This window comes from Lepus europaeus, chromosome 15 (genome assembly GCF_033115175.1).
Source record: "Lepus europaeus isolate LE1 chromosome 15, mLepTim1.pri, whole genome shotgun sequence".
In the NCBI taxonomy this organism is placed as follows: Eukaryota; Metazoa; Chordata; class Mammalia; order Lagomorpha; family Leporidae; genus Lepus; species Lepus europaeus.
The window spans coordinates 41,511,017-41,529,992 of NC_084841.1; the positions used below are offsets into that span (position 1 = coordinate 41,511,017).

At 39.2% G+C, this 18,976-nt stretch overlaps 1 protein-coding gene across 2 annotated transcripts in view; it reads right to left on the reverse strand.

Moving 5' to 3' along the window:
- ARL15 (ADP ribosylation factor like GTPase 15) overlaps nt 1–18,976 on the reverse strand; it is a 479,210-nt gene that overhangs the window by 313,783 nt on the left and 146,451 nt on the right. Inside the window, exon 1 of one of the 2 annotated variants that reach the window (XM_062212140.1) lies at nt 14,945–15,010. The exons of the other annotated variant lie outside the window; for it this stretch is intronic. Coding sequence (XP_062068124.1) covers nt 14,945–14,992 — 48 coding nt within the window. The 5' untranslated portion in view covers nt 14,993–15,010. Of the gene's footprint in view, nt 1–14,944; nt 15,011–18,976 lie in introns of those variants that run through there. 2 annotated transcript variants of the gene reach the window in all.

An 18,976-nucleotide genomic window follows, 5' to 3' on the forward strand; every position in this document is an offset into this window, starting at 1 on the left:
CCAATTGATAGTCCAGGTTACTGTTTGTCACACGAGCAAATTCCTTAAAGATGTGGAAGTGGCTATTAAAAAAAAAAAAACAAAACACTCCAGTTTTCACCATTGTTTATCTCAGTGATATATAATCCTTCAAGTCTCCCTTTTCCAATTTGCAAAACATGCCACAACTGTGAAGCCAACTGCTACAATGACCAAAAACTACTCATCTGAAATATGCAAAAAAGAAAGGGACAGAGAGAAAGAGAAAGCGAGCACACAATCATACCCAGGATTAGCAAAAAAAAAATAATAAAAATAAAAATGAAGATGCTCCTTGGCTAACAAATTCAGCTTTCCAAAAAGAATAAAATCAGAAAGCTTACAGATAACTATCAGATTAAAGAAAAAACAGTGAGGGAATGAGAATGGAAAGGAAAGGATTAGAGAAAAGCATGTGTTTTTTTTTTTTTTTTTTAAGACATTATGCCTCATTTGCGTGGTGAATCTGCGGAAATAATTTATGATATTCAGTATAAGGAATTATGACTCTTGTCTTGAAATGACTCTGCAGTTCCCCACAGCAATCCCTAAGCAAGACAGGCCATACTCCTGACTCTCACTTCTGTATTAACATTGATTTTATAATTACAATAATATTGGATGCAAAACTCCTCCAGGGAATGGCTCATGGACAAATCAGAGACAGTGTCTGCCTGAGAGAAAACATCCATCCCCAAAGGAGTAGAGAAAACATAGGTTTAAGAGGATCAGAGCTGTGAATGAAGCCTATTGAAATCCTTGCTTAGTATATACTTTTTTTTTTTTTAAATCTTTTATTTTTTTGACAGGCAGAGTGGATAGTGAGAGAGAGAGAGAGAGAGACAGAGAGACAGAGAGACAGAGAGAAAGGTCTTCCTTTTTGCCATTGGTTCACCCTCCAATGGCTGCTGCATTGCGCTGATCCGAAGCCAGGAGCCAGGTGCTTCTCCTGGTCTCCCATGCGGGTGCAGGGCCCAAGGACTTGGGCCATCCTCCACTGCCTTCCCGGGCCATAGCAGAGAGCTGTCCTGGAAGAGGAGCAACCGGGACAGAATCCGGCGCCCCGACCAGGACTAGAACCCGGTGTGCTGGTGCCGTAAGGCGGAGGATTAGCCTGTTGAGCCACGGCGCCGGCCTGCTTAGTATATACTAAGTTGACCTTCAGTATATGAAAATGAAACTCGATAAAGGGCGGGATGGGAGAGGGAGAGGGGAGGGCCACGGGAGGGAGGGAGGTTGAGGGGAAGCCACAACAATACAAAAGTTGCACTTTGTAAATTCACATTTATGAAATAAAAAATAAAAAAATTTAAAAATTAAAAAAAAAAGAGGATCAGAGCTTACACGGGAGCCATACGAGGGGAATAAGACATCACCTCAAAAATGCAATAATTCTCTGCTATGTAAAAACCTGAAACCAAGAATTTTAGTCTTGTTCAATACATTAAGATTTCATTGTCATATAATCTGGGGACAGGAGGGTAGGGTGGAGAATAAAAAATTGCCCTCAGTTTTTCTTTTTTTCTTCTTCCTTTTAGGAAGAACCAAAGCTCCAGGGGAATGTTAGTGTGTGTGTGTGTGTGTGTTAAGATATTTTTTATTTATTTGAAAGGCACAATTATGAGAGAGGGAGAGCAGAAGGGGGAGGAGGGAGAGGGGAGAAGGGGAGAGGAGGAAAGGGGGGAAGGGAGGGGGAGGCGGGGGGGGGGGGAGGGAGGGTGAGGGCGAAGGCGAGGGAGTGAGAGTGGGAGAGATTTAAACAGAGAGAGAGAGAGAGAGAGAGAGAGAGAGAGAGAGAGATCTTCCATCCACTAGCTTACTACCCAAATGGCCACAAAGCCATTTGGACCAGACCAAACCCAGGAGCCAGGAACTTCTTCAAGGTCTCCCATGTGGGTACAGGGGCCCAAGCACTTCGGCCATCCTCCACTGTTTGCCCAGGTGCATAAGCAGGGAGCTGGACTGGAGGTAGAGCAGCCAGGACTTGAACCAGTGCCCACCTGGGATGCCAGTGCACAGGTGGCAGCCTTACCCGCAGTTCCAGCCCCAGCCCTCAGCTTTTCCTAACCAATAGGAATTCCTTAGCAAATACAGCACAAAAGTCACAGCTCTCCATTTCTGTTCATTTTAAATTTCTTACAGATTGCAAATTTATTTCCACCCAAACAATGCTAAATCAGGTATCACTTCTTATATGCTTTATTTTATCTGTTTTTAATGCGTTCATTTCTCATTTCTTCCTTCATTGAAGGAAGTGTGGAGTGAATGAATGGGACAACAAAAGGATGCGTATCAAAATACAATTTAATCAAATGGAGGCAAGAAAATATCCTAAGCTACTTTCAACTAAGGCTGCAGTTAAGACTGACGATGTGAAGGAAAAGGGACCTCAAAGGGGAGATGACAAGGACAGATCAAAAATTTTCCAATTATTTAGTGCTAACACATGACACAGCATCAGTATCCATTTGAGATTCAGTAGAAATTTGAGGCTGCAGTTCAACTTGAGCACTTGCAACCACATTGACATTAAAAATTCCAATATTTGGGGCCAGTGCTGTGGTGTGGTGGGTAAAGCCTCTGCCTGCAGTGCCAGCATTCCATGTGGGTGCCGGTTTGAGTCCCAGCTGCTCCACTTCCGATCCAGCTTTCTGCTATGGGCTGGGAAAGCAGTAGAAGATGGCCCAAGTGCTTGGGTCCCTGCATCCACGTGGGACACCTGGAAGAAGTTTCTGGTTCCTGGACTAGCCCAGCCCCAGCCATTGTGGCCATTTGGAAAGTGAACCAGTAGATGAAAGTTCTCTGTCTCTCTCCCCTCTCCCCACCAGCTTTTCAAATAAACAAATCTTTTTTTAAAAAAAAAGACCCATAAAAACTGTTGTCTCTTACCCTTTTATCTTATAAGTCCCATTATTCTAATTATAAAACTAGTGAAATGGGGCAGGCTTTGTGGTACTTCAGGTTAAGCTGCTGTTTGGGCTACTACCCACATCCCACATACAAGTCCCCGGTTCAAGTCCCTGCTACTGGGTACTTCAGATCCACCTTCAGGCTAATGCACCTGGGAGGCAGTGGATGATTACTCAAGTGTTCAAGTCCTTCCACCCATGTGGGAGAACAGGATGGAGTTCCTGGCTCCTGGTTTTTGGGCTGGGCCAGACATGGCTGTTGTGGCCATTAGGAATGTGAACCAGTGCATGGAAGGTCTCTATCTCTTACCCTCTCTATTACTCTGCCTTTCAAATAAATATTTAGAAAATATTAATTTAAGCCACCACCAATGTATCAATAATAAGAGCTTCAGTTACTTCATCATTCCTGTACTTAATTCTAAATTTAAATCAAAGACTTTTGACAGCAAGTCATGATTTGGACTCTCCTCTGCCATACTGACTGGTCATCTATTTCTCCCTTGAAAGTTGGGTTAGCAGCACCCCTCTTCTTTTACCAATGTATTGAATTTTGGTCATTTTTGGCATTTTAATGTCTTAATCTACCTTTAGGGACACCTTAAGGTTAATGTTGCAGAAGAACTGCCTTGCGCTGCTCAAAAAGGAAGACTTCCACTGGATTCTAGTCCCTTCTGTCTACTCAACAGAATTGCTGAAGTAGTCCTATCACTCTCCTACAAAAAATTTCTACTTACTATTGAATGATTCTCAGAAGCATCCCAGAAGACTTCAAAAAGTTTGTGGAAAAATAGAATTAAAACAGGTTTATTTGATGCAAAAACATTGTGAAATCATACACAGTTCCTAATACACATTTTTTCCCACATTTCTGAAGATTCCTCATATATCATCCTGCTATTCTTCCCAACCTGAAGAAAGAGGGTGAGAGGAGGGAAATGTATGGGTGCCCTCTGCCTGGTACCACTTCCTCCTCCATAGCTTCTTTCGTCAAGGAGCTCTTTGAAAATTCCCTCTCCTCCTCTCTCTGGGCACAATTCATACAGGGCTTATCCTACTCTCTTCTTATAGATGTCATCAGTGATTGGCATATCACTAAATCCAATGGTCAGCTTTCAGGCTAACCTTATAAATCTTTTCAGTAGATAAAATTATCACTATCTCCTCTTTAAAAGACTTTCTCACCTAAGCTCTAGATACCACCCTCTCCTGGATTCTGTCTTGTTTCACTGAGAATGGGGATCCTTTTCAGTTTCTTAATTTCACCAACCTCTTAACCATTAGAGTGCCCGAGACTAACATTTAAGAGTCATCTCGAAGTTTATTTTCTTGGTGATCTCATCCAATTGCATGCTTTCAAATCTCTCCAGCTGCTTCCTACTCAACAATTTATATCCACAGCATAAAACTCTGATTTTATATATACAAATATCTATTCCTGATATCCTCACCTGGATATCTAATTGGCATCTCAAACTTAACATTCAAAAACAATTGCACCTACAGGGAAAATTATAAAATGGCTTTGTGTACCCATGGAAAGGTTCAGAAAAGACTGGAGAAGACTGTATGTTTACATCATAGATCAATCCTCATAGAGTGACAGGAATACTAATAAATAAAAGAAAATAGCAGCAATAACAAAAACAAAAAAAAAAGGCGAATCGGATTTTAATTATTGGATTAAAAATGTCCAGTTGTTAGCTTAAAAAAACATTACAAGGCATACAATAAAATAAAGTATGCCCAAAGAAAAAATTAAATCAACAGAAAGTGTCCCTGAAAAAGACCTGGTGTCAGATCTACTACACAAACATTTTAAAACAAGATGCTCAAAGAACTAAAAGAAGATGGGGAGGAAAAGCAACAAAAGGATGTGTAAAGAAAATGGAAATATCAATAAAAAGATATAAAACTTAAAGGGAAATAAAAATGCAATTCTGGCTCTCAAAAGAACAAGAGTGGAAATGAAAAATTCACTAGAAAGAAGGCAAATTTTAGCACACAGAAGAATCAGCAAGCTTGAAGAAAGAGCAATAAAAATACCAAGTCTGAGGAACAGAAAGAAAGAAAGATTGAAGACAGTGAACAGAACATGAGACCTACAGAACAATATCAAAAGATCAACAGGGCTAGGCACCTGGCCTACCAGATACGATGCCAGTTAGGACACCCACATCCTATATCAGAATACCTGGGTACAATTTCTGACTCCTGACGCCGGCGTCCTGCTAATGCAGACCTGAGGGGCAACAGTGATGGCTCATATAATGGGGTTCCAGCTACCTGGGAGACCTGGGCTGAGTTCCAGCTCCTAGCTTCAGCAAAGCCCAGCCCCAGTGGTTGTAGGATTTGGTAGGTGAACCAGTGTATGGGAGCTCTGTCTGTCTCACAAATAAATAAAACCTTCTGACACAAAAGACCAGCATGTGCATTGTGGGAGGCCCAGAAGGAAACACAAAACAAGAGATAAGGATATATGTGAAGAAACAATGACTAAAAACTTTACAAATTTGAAAAAAGGCATGAATATAAACATGCAAGAAGTTCAATGACCTCCAAGTGAAAAGCACTCAAGGAGATTCACTGAGACACACATCATAATCGAACTTGCAAAGACAAAGAAATGATGTTGAAAATAGCAAGAGGAAACTAAAATTTCACATACAAGGGGTCCTCACTATAATCATAAACAGACTTTTCATCAGAAACTCTGAAGGCCAGGAAGCAGTGGGCCAATAAATTCAAAGTCCTACAAGTAAATTGGCAAAACTGTCAATCAAAACTGAGGGAGGAATCAAGACATTCTCAGTTAAATAAAAGCTGAGAGAGTTCAGCACCACTCAAGAAGAGACACTACGATAGAAGGGAACTCAAAGCCACATGAAGAAATAAATCTCTCAGTAAAGTTAACTGCAATATCAATGATAAAAGCTAATGTTATTTTGCAATGGTTTATAACTCCAGTTTTTGTTTTCTATATGAGTGGACACTAATATTGTTTTTCAAAATCTATTCTAAAAGTAGTATTATTGTAACGAGGCTTGTAATATTGTATTATTGTAACTAGGCTTTGTAACTTGTTTTGTAATAACATTTTGTCCTCTACATAATTGAAGACTAACGCATTTAAAAGAACTATTAATTTATTGTTTGGGGTCAGATGATAAATAAAGATATAATTTTGTAACATCAACAACCAAAGAAATACAAACAGAGGTATAAAAAAGTGGAGTTGGCTGGCGCCACGGCTCACTAAGCTAATCCTCCACCTGCGGCGCCAGCACCCCAGGTTCTAGTACTGATTGGGGTGCCGGATTCTGTCCTGGTTGCTCCTCTTCCAGGCCAGCTCTCTGCTGTGGCCCGGGAGTGCAGTAGAGGATGGCCCAGGTGCTTGGGCCCTGCACCCCATGGGAGACCAGGAGGAAGCACCTGGCTCCTGGCTGCGGATCAGCACAGCGCGCCGGCCATAGCGCACTTAGGGGATGAACTAATGGAAAAAGGAAGACCTTTCTCTCTGTCTCTCTCTGTGTCTAACTCTGCCTGTCCAAAAAAAAAAAAAAAAGAAGTGGAGTTAAGATGGTATAAAATCAAATTAGAGTGTTATAACTTTAGGGTGATAAATGTAATCCCTGTAGTAACCACAAAGAAAATAGATATGTAATATACACAAAAGCAAATACCAAAGTAATTTAAACATTTTAGTACAATTACACAAAAGGGAGCAGGGATGAGAAAAAAATGAGGGACAAAAAGAATAAAGCATATGGAAAACAAACAGCAAAATAACAGAAACAAGCTCTCCTTATCAGAAATTAAAAGAAGTGGATTGAACTCTGCCACCAAAAGAGATTTCACAATGGATAAAAATATGAACCAACTACAGGCTCTACAAGAGGCTTACTCTAGACTCAAAGACACCAATAAATTGAAGGTGAAAATATAGAAAAACATTTTATGGAAATAGTAACCAAAAGAAAGCCAAGGTGACTATACAAATATACAGATATCTGTCTGTCCCCCTCTCTCTGTAATTTTGCCTTTCAAATAAATCTTTAACGGGAGCCAGTGCTGTGGCACAGTGGGTTAAAGCCTCAGGCTGTGGTGCCAGTGTCCCATATCGGCCTCAGTTCGAGTCCTAGCTGCTTCTCTTCTGATCTAGCTGTCTGCTATGGCCTGGGAAACCAGTGGAAGATGGCCCAAGCATTTGGGCCCCTGCACCCATGTGGGAGACCCAGAAGAAGCTCCTGGTTCCTGGCTTCAGATCGGCCCAGCTTCAGCGAACGGAAGACCTCTCTCTCTGACTCTCCCTCTCTGTCTGTAACTCTGCCTCTCAAATAAATAAAATCTATAAAAAAAATTAAAAAATAAATTTAACAAAAAATTCTATTAAAAATATTTTTAAAATTCTATACAAAAGTGATAAATATTTACAAATATTACAAATAACACATCATCAGAACACAAAAAGTAAAACTGACAGAGCTAAAAGGAGAAAAACATTTTTTCTACAATAACAGATGAGGACTTCAATACCACACTCTCAGCAATGGACTTACTCATACCATAAACCAACGAGATTTAACAAACACATCGGGTATACCTCGACAATAGCATACACATTCTTCTCAAGCACATGATACATTTTCCAGAACAGACCATATGTTGGGCTACAGATGAAGCTCTAATGGATTTATAAAGATAAATAGCAATAACAAAACCTTCTCCAACAACAATGGAATATAGTTAGAAATCACAAACAGAAAATTGGAAAATTCATAAATTTGTGAAAATAACACACACTCTCCAACAATCAATGAATCAAAGAAGAAATCAGAAGGGAAATTAGAACATACTTTAAGATGAATAAAAATGGAAACACAGAATACCAAAACCTACAATATGCATTAAAAGCTGCACTAAAGGGAAATTTTATAACCATAAACAATTACATTAAAAGGCAAGAGAGATCTCAGGTCAACAACCTAAATTTATAACTTTAGGAACTAGAGAGGGGAATAAATAATAAAGATTAGAACCTATATTAATAAAATAGAGAACAGAAAAATAATAGAAAAAATTGGTTCTCTGAAGAGATCAAGAAAAAAAGATACAAATTACTAAGATTGAAAATCAAAGTGGGACACTACTCTTGATTCAACAGAAACAAAAAGGATTCTAACAGGGTATTATGAACATATACTTCAACTAATTGTACAGCTCAGATGAAATGGGCAAATTCTGAGAAAAAAAAAACCCAGCAAGACTAAATCATGAATAGAAAAATCTGAATAGACTTACTACAGGTAAGCACCAACAAGCTGATAAAAAAGGCAAACACAAGTTTTCAATAGGTCACACCCCAAAGCCATCATCAGTATCTGACTGCGGTGATGAAGAATGGCTGCACTGGAGAATTTGAAAACATCGATAATTACAGAGCTGGGAAAATTGTTGTAGACTTCAAAGGCAGGTTAAATAAGTGTGAAATGATCTGAGGTACTAGTGAAAGATCTAGAAAAATAGCAGAATATTCTTCTCCAATACCAGTTTGGTTTCATTGCACTAACAACAGCTGGCATCATGGACCACGAAAAAGCAAGACAAAAACACACAGAAGGGAAAATCTTTTTCTAAGGATGTAATATATACAAAAAGAAGGTAGAGAGAGGAGGAGGAAGAGAGGGAGGGAAAGGGAGAAATGAATGAATACATAAATCATGGACCTGACAGCCTCACTAGCAAATACTACCAAACATTTAAGAAGGAACTAATATCAATACTTCTCAAAATTTCCCCCCCCCAAAAAAAAAAAAAAAACATGAAAAGGAACACTACCTAACTTCTTCTATGAAGTCAGCATTACTCTGATACCAAGCCAAATAAAAACACTATGACAAAATTATAGAACAATATCTCTATGAACACTAATGCAAAAATACTCAACAATGTATCAGCAAACCAAATTCAGCTGTATACTAAAAGATCAAACACTGGGGCCTGCTCTGGGGGACAGCAGTTAAACTGCAGCCTGCAGAGCTGGCATCCTATATGGACACAAGTTTGAGTCCCAGCTGCTCCACTTCTGACCCAGATCCCTGCTAATGTGCCAACAAAAGTAGCAGATGGCCAAGTCCCTGCCACCCACATGGGAGACCCAGAAGAAGCTCCTGTCTCCTGGCTTTGGCCTGGCCCAGGCCCAGGCCCAGGCCCAGCCCCAGACAGTGTGGCCATTTGGGCAGTGAAGCAGTAGATTCAATATTTCTCTCTGTAAATCTAACTTTCAAATAAATAAATAAATCTTAGGGGGGAAAAGATCATGATCAAGTGAAATTTATTTTTGGAATGCAAGGATGGTTCAATATGCAAAAGTAATACACCACAGGAACAGAATGTAAAATGGAAAGCACATGATCATCTCAATTGGTACAGAAAAAGCACCTGACAAAATTCAACATGCTTTCATGATTAAACAAGGAATAAAATTGTCTCAACAAAACCATATGTATATGTATATGTGTGTATATATATATACTTATACATATATATATATATATAAATTAAGGGAAGAACATATTCAAGGTTAAAAGATAAAGCTTCTCCTAAGGAAAAGGGCAAGAATGCTCACTTTCCACACATATATTCAGTATTCAACTGGAAGCTCTACCAGAGCAATTAGGCAAGAAAAATAAAATGGAAAAACGGAAGAAGTAAAATCTTAACTGTTTGCAGGTGATCTTAACTCATACCAATAAAACTATTATCTACATACACTGTTAGAGCTAATGAAGGAGCCCTGCAAAGTAGCAGGATACAAAGTCAACACACCAAAATCTGTTGCATATCAATATGCTAATAAGAACTAATCTAAAAAGGAAATTATGAAAGCAATTTCATTTATAATAGCATGCAAAAGTTTAAAATACATTTAGGAATTAATGTAAACAACAAAGTAAAAGACTCATACAATGAAATTACGAAATATTGTTGAAGGAAATTAATGAAGACATAAATAAGTGGAAACACATTCCATGTTCTTGGATTGGAAGATAATTTTGTTGTCCTATCAGTACTACCAAAGCATTCAACAGACTTAATGTAATGCGTATCACAATTCCATTTTTTTTTAATATAAACATGCATCCTGATATTCATATGGAATCTCAAGAGACTATAAATTGACAATTTTGAAAACAAAGAACAACGTTGCAGGGCTCATACTTCTGGACTTTAAAGCAAAGCTAAAATAATCAGTGTAATAATAGTATCAAGACAGATATATAGGCCAATGGAATAGAAAGTCCAGAAATAAACCCTCATGTATATAGCCAAATGATTTTTGACAATGGTGGCAAGACTTTCAACAGTGAAGAAGGACTATCATTACAAAACAGTGGTGAGAAAACTGGATCTCTATATGTTAAAGAATGATGGTGAAATTTTATATTACAAATAAAAATTAACTCAAAATGGAATATCTACATTTATGATATGAAACCACAGACTTCTAGAAGAAAATATGGGGAAAAAGCTTCATAACACTGGATTTGGCATTCAATTCTTAGGACACAAAAAACATGAGATAAAAGAAAAAATAGGTCAGTGCTGTGACATAGTGGGCGCAGCTTCCGCCTATGGTGCCAGCATCCATATGGGCACTAGTTCATGTCTCGGCTGCTCCTCCTCTGCTCTCTGATTTTGACGTAGGAAAGCAGTGGAAGATGGCCCAAAGTGTCTGAGTCCCTGCACACGTGTGGGAAAACTTGAGGAGGCTCCTGGCTCCGGGTCAGTACAGCTTCAGCCACTGTGGCCATTTGGGGAGTGAATCAGCAATGGAAGACCTTTCTCTCTGTCTCTCCTTCTCTCTGTAACTCTACCTCTCAAATAAATAAATAAAATCCTAAATTAAAAAAAAAAATGAAGAAAAGGAAACCATTTTATGCATCAAAAGAAAATACCAATGGCATAAAAAAGGCAATCCACAAAATAGGGGTGGGTATATGGCATAGCAGACTTTGCTGACACCTGAATTTTCTTTTCTTTTCTTTTTTTTTTTTTTTGACAGGCAGAGTGGACAGTGAGAGAGAGAGACAGAGAGAGAGAGGTCTTCCTTTGCTGTTGGTTCACCCCCTAAATGGCCGCTGCGGCCAGCGCACCATGCTGATCCGAAGCCAAGAGCCAGGTGCTTCTCCTGGTCTCCCATGCAGGTGCGGGGCCCAAGCACTTGGGCCATCCTCCACTGCCTTCCAGGGCCATAGCAGAGAGCTGGCCTGGAAGAGGAGCAACCGGGACAGAATCCGGCACCCCGACCGGGACTAGAAACTGGGGTGCCGGCGCTGCAGGCAAAGGATTAGCCTAGTGAGCCGCGGCGCCGGCAATACCTAAATTTTCTATCAGAGTACATGGATTAGAATCCTGGCTCCATTCCCAATTCCAGCTTCCAGCTAATGTGCACAGCAGGTGACGGCTCAAATAGTTGCCTTCTTGCCACCCATATAGGAGACCTGGATTTAAGTCTTGGCTCCTGGCTTTGCCCTAGCCTAGTCCTGGCTGTTGCACATTTTTGGGCTGTGAACCAGTGATTGGGAATGTGTTCTTTCTCTCTCTCTCTCTCTCTCTCTCTCTCTGGATCTTTCAAATAAACAAACAAATCTATTAAAAAATGAAAAATGAGACAAAGACTTAAATAGACATTTTTCCAAAGACGATATGCAAAAGTCCAATAAGGACATGAAAAGATGCTCAGTATGTCCTGTCATGAAAGATATATTCCCTCTCCCTCTCTGTCTCTCCTTCACTCTCCATAACTCTGCCTTTCAAATAAATACATCTTGATAGGAAACAAAAGATGATAAGAGTCATAGCCATGGAGAGTGGTGATGACTTACCACATGAAGAATGCATTTACTACTTCTGAACTTCACACAATGGTTAACCCCAAACCTATTCCTCCTAAACCTCCCTCCTCTCAGTAAACAGCAACTCCATCTTTTCAGTGGCTTAGGCCATTTGGTAAATTCTGGAAGAATCCTTGGCACCTCTTTTTCTCTCAAACTGTACATCCAATCCATCGGGAAAATGTGCCAACAGTAGCTTCACAACATACCCAGTTTCCAGCTACTTCTCAGAACTTCAACCCTTACCACTCTGGTCTAAGCCACTACCTTCTGTTATCTTGATTACTGCAGGAGCCTCGCCACTGGGTCTCTGCCTCTACTTTAACCCTCTCCCTTTAGTCTATTTACAACACAGTAACCAGAGCAGTCCTTTTCAAATACCTCAGATCACATCTCTTTTCAATTCAAAATTCTCCAAAGACTCTCCACTTAATTCAGCATTTAAAAAAAAAAAAAAAATCAAAGCCCTTATGATAGACCATGAGGTCCTGTAAAATCTTCTACTACCTGTATCCCTACCCCATTACTTTGTTGGAGGTCAGAAGATGATGCTCTAAAGTGGTACACTGAGTACCTTGAACTAAAAGGACATTGGAAGGCCACAGAAGCAGCTTCAGAATCAAGGTCTCTCTCCTGCCCTCCTGTCTCTCATCTCTCATTCTCTCCTTTAACCCCAGAAACCAGAATTCCTTTTCCTCAAGGTGGGTCATAGAAACCAGCCTTGCCCTGTTTTCTGTCACGGAGCTGGCGAAAAAGAAACTCTCTGACCCACCCTTGCCCAAAAAAAATGTTCACAAGACCTCTTTCCAGAGAGATGCTGCCCCATATCCAGGAAGAAGAAATGCTACAACACAGAGGCCAAAGAGAATTGGAAAAGTCTTGCTAGGTTTCTCAGACTATTCCTATTGGGTCATACTCTTTTTGTCCAATCACATTTCTACATGGCTGGACCAGCTTCATCAAACCTAAGCCCTAAAATAGATGTTTTCCCCTGGGCTTTTAGGTCTTTATTCTGAAGGCTTCCATGTCACATAAAACTGTGATTAAACAAGGCCATTATGTTTTCTCTTGTTAATCTGTCCTTTGTTATTAGGGTACTGGCAGTGATCCTGAGGATGGGGGAGGAAAGGTAGCACACACTTCCACCCCTGCACTGCCTATCACACCATCTACTGGCATTTTCTCACTCAGCCACTTGCTTCTGGCAAACAGGCCTCCTTTCAGTTCATGGGCCATGCCTGGAGCAATTCTACTTCAGGGCCTTTGCACTTTGCCACTCATTTGGCCTGAAAACTCACTCACTCCACAGGTAAACATGACTCATTTGTCACTCCTTCTGTTTGGATCTCATATACCACTTTTCACCAATGTATCACCTTTTCTTATGTTGTTTTTAAAAAAGATTGATTTTATTTATTTGAAAGACAGAGAGAGGGAGAGGGAGGGGGAGAGGGATCCCACAGATCCTTCACAAACAATGAATTTTTCCTGGCCTAGCCTTTTATCAAAGATGGTGGTTGGTAGAATTCTATAATCTTTCCATACTTTTGTTGAACAGAGGAAAACATACCCTTTAGAACCACATTCTCTTGGATATGGCATCCCTTTGACTTTTTTCTGACCCCTATCACATCTCATCTTCCTCTAGAATTACAGTCACACCAGCAGCAAAAAGAGGGAGCCTGGAAAGACTGCGAAGCTCTCCAACCATCACAAGTCTGGTACCAGAGAAGAAACTGACCAGTCTTTTGGGACAAAAATCAGAAGTCATTGTCATGGAACTCAAGAAAAGTGCTTTAAGAGTGAAGAGAATGAAAATGAAATGCATCTGACTAGTGGATTGCTCAGCTCACAAAGATAACGGTATACTTGTGGATATGAAGGATGAGGTGACCTCAGCAAGCACACTCTTTACAGAGAAGTGGGAACAGAAACCCAGCGTACGTATCCAGCTCTAATGACATGCTTTTCATTTGGCATGTTTCATCTACACCATTCATTTCCATTCTATGACTTCAATGGCTTTGATTATTTCTAAACCCTGTATGTGACTTCAGCCTCTCTCTGGACTACACCAGTGTCTCTAAACTTCCTGTTGGACATATGTATCTCTATGTCCTTTAGGTAGTTAAACGAACAAAAATTTACATTCATGATAAATCCCACCACTCACAATAAACTCTTGTTCCTCCTTCTTACTTTTCCCATTTTAGTAAATGGTATCAGAATCCAACCCACCATCCAAAGCTAAAACGCTCTTACCATTCTCTATCTTTCATGTACTCTTTCACACAGGTCTCCTGTCTGTGTTGATTCTACCTCTTAATTATTTCTTCAGTATACATACCCTAACTGTTGCTACTGTTTTGCAATAAAGTCTTCAGCATTTTTTGCCACCACTATAACTACTTCAACATTAAGTACTGTACCCAACACACCAGTACTCAATAAATATTTGCTGATTTATTAAAGTAGCTTATATGGCTCTATTTTAAGTTGCTCAATTTATTTATAAAATTATTATTTTTTACCTTAGGAAGCATTATTGAACTGAAAAAATAACCAAGTTGAATAATACTATTATTCAACTTGATAACTACAAACAGATTTCAAAACAGAAAATTTCATTTCATTTCAGCATCACATGGAGACTATGACAGCAACCTCTATAGAATCCTCATTGCCACACATTACAGTAATTCCAATAGCTTCTAAAATCCCTCTTGTCCACCCAATCTTCTTTGCTATCCTATTTCCCCTTCATAACTTACTCTACATTGTCTAAAAACTAACTCTAGTGAAAGAAGTTAAGCATTTCTAAAGGAGACAAAATACATGGGGTAAATTATTAGTTTCTCCTTGTCAAAGGTCCAGACCCAATGAGATGCTCCTTTTGAATAAGAGATAAGTTATTATGGGGAGAATATAGACAAGGAAACAGATGACGCAAACCTAGGACTCACGCTCCTCTTCTCTCCCTCATTTTTATGAGACTTAGCAACAAAGACTTGACCTTGATAACCTCCAAAGGGCCTTGCCAGAAGAAGACAGAAAAGATTTCAGAAGTATTTTGGCCCCAAAACATTTTTGAATCAAGTTAGAGAAAGTTATGAAACTCACAGTTGTCATACTTGACTTGGGTCCAGAAACACAATTCAAATGAAGCATGTAGTCTAAATGGTTGATGGTTTTCAGCTGGATGTACTTTCCAGTCACCTAAAATGAAAAATCTTTCTAATCTCATACTAATAAAAACCTTTGACCTGGACAAAAATTATGAAAAAAAAAAAAATCTACCTTTGTGGTAAAGTGAAGAGAAGCGGGAGTCACAGAAACGGTAGGACAACTTCACATAGTTTGTACTTTTAAACACCAATATTTGTAGATTAAAAATGGTCTGGAAGGCCAAAACTTGGAAAGAATCTCCTTCAGCAAAGCTGATGCATCCTACACACGAATGAATCATCCTTGATCCAACACGTCCCTCAGGAGAGTTCTACCTTTAGCTGTACAAACTTCCCAAGAAGACCTCAAATCACACTAGCTGGACTCCCAAAGGGCTGGCCTGCACAGCACAGGGTTTCACCAGGAGATGGAAATGCTTTGGGCACATCTCTGGCAATGCTCAGGATGTTTATTCATATTCCCCTTGTGCAACAGACGATGTCATCTTCATCCCTCAAGGCCCAAGTACCTACTGGTCCCTGCTCTAGGCTCATACTAAACTCTGTACTCAGAGTATTTAGCTCTTGTTGCTAGTAGACTACTTACTACCTTACCTTAGATCCAAAATATGTACTGAATGTTTGTTCCCCTTGTTTCATTGATGACTTAACTCTAAACATTCTTTATTCAACTTTGGGTCATCAAAGTTGATGCCTGGTACACAGTGTGTTTGTGAAATGTGTAAATCAGTGGATAAGATTAATCATGATTGGTCTCAAGTAAATTGAACAGATCATTAAAATTGGCCCAGAAGCAAAATTAGATTTGATTAATGGAAAATATGAAGGGCTCAGCCTCATTTTTTGAGATAGACTCTCTAACTATATGCTAATCAGTAATTCACTGGAGTGTTTTAAAAAGATCTGAAAAATATATTCTTTGTCTTAGACTTTAAAAAATCTGGTAAGAATAACAGAGATGCTGACAAGTTCATTATAAAATATATTTTTAAAAGAAACAAAAATTCAAATGAGACACATGCATTTACATACTGACTGCTCTTTGAGAATAAAAATGAAAACCATTAATTGTCTGAATCTGTGCCTCATACACACACACACGCACACACTCATTCCATTTAAATAAGGGGGAAAAATAAAGCTGCTTGAAAGTATTGGAACCTTAAGTCTTGAAGCAGAGCGGTATTTTCTTTATAAAAAACTCTACTGTTTTAATCAGGGTACTCCTCTCAAAAAACCAAGCACTTGTGGTCAACAGATACCTTGGCAACAATGTTCAAGAGAGTTGCATTGTCAACCAAAAGGAAATTAGAATCTTGTACTCAGACAATCAAGAATGAATATATAGAATAAAATTAACCCAATCTTGACTTTTTCATTTATATTCATTAGAAATCATGCAAAAAGATAAGAAATGTTAAAGTTTCACTTATTTATCTAATTGAAAGGCAGAAAGAGAGAGTACTTTATCTTCTATCTACTGGTTTACTCCCTAAATGCCCACAACAAGTGAGGCTGGGCCAGGTCGAAGCCAGGAGCCCAGAACTCCACTCACGTCTCCCATAAGGATGTCAGGGACCCAAATATCAGAGCCATCACCTGTTGCCTCCCAGCATGCTCATTAGCAGAAACTAAATCAACAGTGGAGTGGGGACATGAATCCAGGCACTCTGATATGGGATGCAGGCTGCTTCACCACTGCACCAAATGCCCACCCCCATTTCCATTTTTTATTTAAAAAACAGAGCAAACACACATATTCCATTGGTTGGTTCATTTCCCAAATGACCACAATAGCCAGGACTGGGCCAGGACAAAGCTAGAACCTTGAACCCAATCTAGATCTCGCAAATGGGTGACAAGGACTCAAGCTCCCTTCAGTCACTAGGTGAGCCGCCTCTGCCAATGACTTCCATTTATTGAGCTCCATCTCATCTCAGTAATGGACAAACAGTACAGTCGTTGTCAGGATTAAATTAGCTATAACGTAACATGCCTTGGCAAAAGGCCAAGAAATAAGTGCTAATCATTATTATTATGCTACTTCAAGCTTGCATTGTGAAATTATTAAGTTCCTGTCCTTGGTATGCATAGAGCAGAAAACACAAACTTTTAAGTTGTTACCCAAGATTTTGCTATTTCCATATTCAATATTTGTTCTTCACTATACTTAAGTATTAAAATGTGAGACAGTGATCAAACAGTTCTAGTGTAATATACTAGGTTCCAAATTATGAAGGGTTTTAGTATATTCAATTGATGTAGGACTAACAGAAATGTCAACATATATTTATGCCAGAATTATTTGTTATTAATATAAACCGCCTCTGAATGAGAAATGGAAGGAAAGGAAATCAAATTCGCTAGTTCTACTATATTTTCATGCATAAGAATTTTATAAAAGGATGAAAACTTAAAGTGCTGAAAACTATGCTAGTGAACACACATTGACTCCCAAGCAGCAAAAAGCCCTGTTCTAATGTTTGTGGGAAACAGACATGTTCATTTTCAGCTCTGCATGACTTGTAAGATTTGTTCTTCCTTTAATATTGGTGGTGCTATTTGTTTTTCTGTCTTGTTTTGTATTTTGTACTTAAAACACATTAGACTGAAGGGTAGTAGCACAGTCCAAATTGTTTGAACATCTTTCAGCAGCAAGAACAAAAGGTTATAGTTGTCTGAGGCCAAGTCTAATAACCCACCAGGGAGAGGCTGACAGCACTGAGACTATGAAGCAACCACGAAGCTGCTCGCTCCAGCAACTCCACCAGCTACATGTTACATTTTTCCTTACTATTCAGCATAGTGAAGTTTTGGGTCATAGGATACTTTGCATTTTCTCATGATCCAATAGCTTGGTTTTTCTGTTTTTTGTTTTGTTTTGTTTTTAAAGCAGAGTTCACTAAAACACTTGGCAGAGTTTGAGAAAGTATCTCACCAAAATACCACAAACTAAGCAAGCATGCAGTGCACAACCTAACTTTGTCAAAACTCAAACATGTAGAGCAGTCCCCCTTTATCTGCAGGGGATATGTTCCAAGACTCTCATTGGATGCCTGAAATCATAGTACTGAACTCTGCATCTGATCTGTCTTCTCTTACACACATATACCTATGATAAAGGTTAATTTATAAATAAGCCGCAGTAAGAGTACCAACAATAACTAATAATAAAATAGCACAAGTCTAACAATATACCATAATAAAATAGCCAGCATCACTACTCTTGAGTTTGGGGGCCATTGTTAAGTAAAACAAAGGTTACCTGAACACATCTGATAACTGAAATGGCCACTAAGTTGACCAACAAGCAAGTAGTACATACAGTGTGAATCCACTAGACAGAGAGATGACTGATGGAGGTCAGCACAAGACTCCATCAGGTTACTAAGAAGAATACACAATTTCAACTTACAGTATTTATTGAAGAGATTTCCAATGTAATACTTTCAGACTGCAGCTGATAGGAGAAAACTGGCAGATAACCCAAACTTCAGAAAGCTACTCTGCATATAAGTGGGGACCACTGCCTACATTTAAAAGAAATCAGTTCCTTAGTCTCTACCTACTCTAGACTTGAACTTAAATTAAACTGTTCAATTTTAAACCATTGTAAATATATTGAAAATTTAAACTTAAAAGATAGGGAACACAAAACTCCTTTTTAAAACAAATCTTTGGCAGAGAAGTCAAACAGTAACCAGGTCAAAGGTTAAAATATCTCAGCAAATTTCTGTCCCAAGTCTGTAATCCTTTATGAAAGAAACAAATGTCAACTGTTGAAATTATATTGCTAGGGGATGAGGATTTAGCTTTAAGACCCATGTGTTTCCTATCAGAGCACCTAGGTTTGGAGTCCCAGCTGTGACTCCTGACAGTGCAGAGCCTGGGAGGCAGTGGTGATGGCTCAAATAATTGGGTTCCTGACTGGACTGAATTTCTGGCTCCTGGCTTTGACCCAACCCAG